General features: G+C 38.4%; 1 protein-coding gene across 1 annotated transcript in view; it reads right to left on the minus strand.

Moving 5' to 3' along the window:
• Positions 1 to 1,275: 1,275 nt before the first annotated feature.
• Positions 1,276 to 6,300, minus strand: part of LOC111865440 — a 16,027-nt gene continuing 11,002 nt past the window's right edge. Inside the window, exon 4 of the mRNA XM_023853481.2 lies at positions 1,276 to 3,512. Coding sequence (XP_023709249.1) covers positions 3,423 to 3,512 — 90 coding nt within the window. The 3' untranslated portion in view covers positions 1,276 to 3,422. The remainder of the gene's footprint in view (positions 3,513 to 6,300) is intronic.

Here is a 6,300-nt window from a genome sequence, read left to right on the forward strand (position 1 = left end):
ACCATTATTCCTTTGCTGTCACTGTCCATTCTTCACTGCCATCCAGACATCCTGAAGTTATTCTGATTAGCAAATTATGATTGCAAAACATATAGGCTAATGCACAAAACATGTTAAATTAATCTAATATAAAAATGTTTACAACAAGAGTGTCTGCATATGTAAAATATCTTATGTCACTAAGAAAAACAATAAAACTATATATTAGTGTGTGAGAAAAAGGCAATAAAATTTTACAAAACTATAATCCAACTCAGGTGTAATTATAGCCCTTTCTTTCACATGGGATACAGTCAATATCTGATAACTAGGAACAATGGTAGAAAAAGAAATCGTGAAAAATATGAGAAACATATTATGTAGACACAATGGAAAAACTTTTATTATCACTTTCTCCGATTTTAATTTCTCCTTTTTGCCTGTTCATGCTGACTGACATTATCAGCTGGATAACATTAATGACAAATGTATATACTGGCATATAAAAATGACCTTTTAAGTTTTACAGAGTCTTCCAAAACTAGAGGTCATCTTATAAATGAAGCATACAAGAACCTTAGATCTTTTAAATACTGTTTCACATTTAACAAACCCCTTGACAATTATTTATAAATGAAACTCAAAAATCGTATACATAATTAACTTGGACTTCATGTTAAAATGTGTGGTGGGACAACATGACAACAGTCACCATAACTGCAAAGTTGGCATAATGAATTCTACTCCACACACCATATACTGCATTAGTGTAGTGTAAGCAAACATCTGAGCAAAGCAGAAATCCAGAAAATTGCCAGTGTCTGCAGTAATAGCATAAATTATGTTCTGTGATTGGCCAGTTGATGTTAGCCAAGGCGATTTATTTTACAGTTGTCTTATGCACCATTCATTCTGTATGCCAATATACTATACAGTATTTCATTACAGCCCTTGCCAAGTAAGCTATGAAGTTGTATATCACAATATTGTAATGCACCTAAAACATAGAGCTGAAATGCTTCTTATAAACACTGTCAAGTAAGTAAAATAAAGCCATCCCTGCAAGAGGCCATGAAGGCCCATAGGGTTGTGAGACGTTGAGGGTCCCACATTATCTAGACAATTGACTCAAAGATGACGGTAAGGTTGTCAGCCTTACACGCCGGCCGCGCTTTACTACCCAGGAAAATTATTTAATTCCTGGTACTCATTTCTGTTAGAGGCTGAGTCGACCCCAGGGCCATAGTGCAGCTGGAAGGAGTAGGTCAATTGGAAAAAAAATCAGTGACCTCATCGGGACTTGAACCGGCGACCTTCCAGCTTGTAGCATAGCCCCTCAACCAACTACACTGTCTCTTTTATATAAATTTTTGTGGCAGATCAAGGACTTGTCTTAGCTGGCACACTGTAACCAACTCTCTTCTTCTGAGTATAATCCCTCCAGATATGAGGATGGACCCCTTTATTATTAATATTCTGAAGTCTGCCAATCATAGGGAGGCATGTGGTCTCAGCCATATACTGTTTTCTGCTACCTGAACAGAGAGATTGTGGATCTGAATCCCAGTCCAGGCATGGAGATATGTCTGTCTGTGTTTTCTTTTCTTGTGTGTGTCCATGCTGTCCTGTCTAGGTAGAACCCTTGCAATGGACAGATCTCCCATCCAGGGTGTCCTCCCAAAGGTCTATAAACAAGATTCTGAAACCCAAAAATAGGAAGTACTGGACCACAATGGTCTAGTGCCACACAAAAAGAAATGCTGAACTGATATGTAAATGATGGGCACTACAGATATAATGACAACTACAAAGTTAAGACATTAAAGCTCCAGTTGAACGTTCCTTCATATAGGGATTTCTGGCACTGTCAGTAATCTCAACATTAAATTTCATCCTTTTTTAAGATTTTTCTCAATTCAGTGTTAAAGTCCAGTGCTCCCAAAGAAACCTTAAGTGGGGGGGAGGGGTCAAGTGCAAATGATGTCATTGATTTTTAGTTTATTTAACAATTATACTAGGAACTCAAAACTATATAGCATCAAATGACTGAATGATAGTGGATAATAAGTTAGAAAGGATGTGCAGAGAATTGACCATGCCCTAATTCAGACACTACCCCAGCACCTAACTGGACAGATTGAAGAAAACCACAGGAAGCCTCAGTCAGGACTGTCCAGGCAGCACCCAACTAAGATTCAACATGGCATCTTCAGGACATGTCAAAAACATTACTGCTTCAGCCAGTATGTGTGGCGATATCTTGTCACTCCAAATAATGGTTTGGTGCAATGAGTACTGCTTCATCCCTCCCACTCTTAAGCTGAGCTTGCAACAGTATCTTGTGTGGGTGCCAGATGAACACAAAATCAGGTGTTGACTGTATCCCAATCAAGCTTACAAGCTACTGCATTTCAAAGAATACTGTAATATACACCTGACCCAATGTCCAATTCCTAAGTACAGTCATTTTTAAGTCAAAACAACAGTTAGTGAGCCTCATTCTGCCACTGAGTAAGCAACTTGCTGTACCAAGTAGCCTTGAAATGCTTCCCCCAGCATGCTAGTCAATGAGCATCAGTTCGTTGTTCATATATTGACAGTGCATTCACTATTCTGCCACTAAAAATTGTAATTGTCTCTCATGGGAATGAGCTCTTTTGCTGTTTGTATGTACAGATGTACAAAAATTGAGAGTTCATATGTTGAGATCAAATGTATTCATAATGCTTTTGTGTTAAAAGAGAACTGTGAACAGTATATTAATATTACAGATATAAAGTCAGAGGTTAGCTGTACATTTTTTGTGTCAAGCAACCCTCCCCAAAATTACATAACCAAAAAAAGCTTAATATCAATTGTATTCTGTGAAATCACTATAGTGTATTTAATTATATTTGTATTTTGGAATATAAAATCTGTGCTTAAAATATGGGATGCTTCTGAATAGACATCTGCACGTTTAATGGGCAATGTGGTGTGTGAACAAATCACATCTGTTGCACCTACAGGGAATGAATTCTATAAAAATTCTCTGCATAACAGAATTCTATTAACAGTATAAAAAAGGTCATAAACTAAAATGCAATACAAATCTCATTAAGGTTAATGGGCAGTCTTTATCAATTTGTTAACATTTACATTCCATAAGAAATGCTGTTTTGTTTACATTGTCTGCATGTGAAATAAAATAACTTCAAATCCTGAGAGTAAAATAAAATCACTTATACAGAGGAAAGTAATTATTTAAAATTTAAAAAGTCACATCTTTAAAAAGCTTATTCTTCTTTCTGTTTGTGCTGGTTGAGCTAACCGCTCAATATAAAATTCTGAGACTCAGTTTTCAGTGGACATATGGGGCAACACTTGCTGCACTGTCTTCATATTCATGGACTGTATGGGCTAGTCTTCTGGACAGACAGAATTAAGTCACAGCTGTGGAACTGCTACAATTTAAGCAGTCGCTTAACCAAAAACACAACTGCTACTCCAAAGCTAATCACCATCATACTGGACCGTGCTGTACTACCACTTAGCTGTAACAAGTTAGAATGCTGAGAATTAAAAACAAGACAGACTAGTATAACACAGGAGAAAATAAACAACCTAACACCTAAAGAAAACAATAAATAATTCAAAGATAAAGGCTGGTATGAGGAGCTTGTACTCTTCGCCAAGTATAATTAGAATCATCAAGTCAAGGAGGATGAGATGGGCAGGGCATGTAGCACGAATGGGGAGAAGAGGAATGCACATAGGATATTGGCGGGAAAGCCAGGAAAAAAGAACCACTAGGGAGACCAAGACGTAGATGGGTGGACAATATTAAAATGGACTGGACCAATCTGGCTCAGGATAGGGACCAGTGGAGGGCTCTTGTGAGCATGGTAATGAACTTCAGGTTCCATAAAATGTTGGGAAATTCTTGAGTAGAGGCTTCTCAAGAAGGGGTCAGCTCCATGAGTGAGTGAAGTTTTGTACTATTAACTCCCCTTGCTTTCTCCCTTACACCTTCCAGTTCTACATGTTATCAAATAATGCATCAAGGCTGACATTTAATGCCATCTCCCACGATTAACATACACATAGTCGATCATAAATCATTTCCTTCATACTGTAAACAACACTTCACATATCCACATCAAAATATCAATACTCATTGAACAGACATGGTACAATGAATCAAAAGCCTGCTTGTTCATTTGTGACTTACTATGTAACTAATGTTCATGTAACATGTCTGTGTTAATGGCTGACAGCTTAAAATCTGAAACTGCAGGATGACAATGATAAATAAGATGCTTACAAAGTACACACACGTGCACACGTGCGCGCGCACACACACACACACACATTTGAGAGACAGACAGAGAGAGAAATTTGTAAGGGCAGAAAATCATGTTTCTTATTGCAGGAATGACAAGTGAAACTGAGTCCATTGGAACTGAAACCTCATAAAATGTTTCTAGTGTACCAGCCCCAGGTGACAGATGCATATGGAGCATTCGTTGGATGATGAGTGGTGTGAGTAAACTGAAGCACTAGGAGGAAACCTGCCCCAGTGCCACAGACTACCACAAATCCTGCAAAAATGAGCCTGGTACTAAACCCAGTCCTCAGGAAGCCCGTGACTGACCACCTAAGCTATGGCACAGAAACTTCATTTTTGTGAAGACGCATTGTGAAGGGAGGAGAGGTCGCAGAAAAGTGGGGATAGGCTTGGTGAACGTAGCAGTCGCAGAAGCTTCTGTCTAATACCCCTCAGTAGGAAACATGAGGTGGACGAGTGAGCAACGTGCGTTTGCTGTCGAAGTCTATTTTTCAAACAACCATTCCTATGTGGCGGTGCAGCATGCGTTCCGTACTCACTTTGGAATGAAGCCCAGAGGTCCGGTTCCTGATCAGAAATCGATTGTTCTGTGGGTAGAGAACTTTAGGACAACTGGGAGTGTGGTGAAAAAATCATCAGGATGACAAGGGACTGTTATGACGCCAGAAAATGTGGAGGCAGTTCAACAGTCGATTTTGATATCTTTTTCGAACCAGCTCTTTAAGAATGCATCTAGGAAACGTCTCGTTCCAACAGGATGGTGCCACAGCCCACACAGCCCGAGCTTCAACGACAGTTTTGAGGGCAAAGTTCCCCGGACGGCTCATCTCGCTTCGAGGTGACAACCCATGGGCAGCGCACTCACCTGATCTAACGTCCTGTAATCTTTTTTTTTATGGGGATACCTCAAGGCAGAGGTTTTTAAACATCTCCCCATAAACCTGCTTCAGCTGAAGAATGTTATTCGGCAGGAAGTAGCCCAAATTCCGGTGCACATGTTGGAACGTGCAGAAGGGAACTTCAGAAAACGGTTGCATCAGTGCATAGAGAACGGTGGCCATCACCTTCAAGACATTTTGTTTAAAACTACATGATTTAAAACTTTAAAGTATGTTCTTTCATTAGCTAAACATAAATTCTATCAGCAATAGTTTTTCTTTTATTTGCCTTCAAAAAAAGGAAGTTTCTGCACCCCACCCTGTATTGATTTGTTGACCTTAAACTAATGTAAAATCAATTTTAATATTTGGTATAAATTTTATGTGCATATTTTAGTGCATATTTTGGAAGTTTTTCATGCATAAATGCATACATATTTAAGGATTAGGGCATAAAAATCCGGTCCCTAGTTATAACCCACAACTTCAAACATGGCTACCAGACCTGCAAAACCAGGTGATCTAAAATCGCCTGTTTTTCAGTAATAAACTGTTTATCCTGGAAGGAGGATGAGTTTCTACAATTTTGAGGAGTGAGCTAATTCGAGTACATGGTGACACAGGTCCAGTGGCGTAGCATGACTACCGAAAGCAGGGAAGCAACTTTATATACATGTATATAAATTTTTTCTACATGCCCTATAGTTTCTATCTTCTATTTAAAAGGAAACAGCTAATAGTTTTAATATGTATTGTATATTTAAGCTAATATATTAAAATAACACATAATTATCAACACAATTTTATAGCCATCAAATGACAGGGTTGTGAACCTGGAATATAATTTAATGCTTACTTTATTGTTTATAATTCAGCTCGATTCCTCTGTTTTTCTTGGCAAACAGATCAATAACCTCATCTAGAAAGCTTGGTTTGGACTGCAGTTTGTTTAGGAAGGACTTTTCAATGTTCATCAAAGCCAGTGATGACAACCTATCCTGGTTCTGCGAATTTCTTAAGTAGTTTTTTAATCTCTTCAGAGCTGAAAATGAGCGTTCATCTGCAGCACTTGTCGCTGGTATTGTTAATACTAGCTCACATAATTTGAAGATTTGC

The sequence above is a fragment of the Cryptotermes secundus genome, unplaced genomic scaffold (genome assembly GCF_002891405.2).
Source record: "Cryptotermes secundus unplaced genomic scaffold, Csec_1.0 scaffold343, whole genome shotgun sequence".
NCBI lineage: Eukaryota > Metazoa > Arthropoda > Insecta > Blattodea > Kalotermitidae > Cryptotermes > Cryptotermes secundus.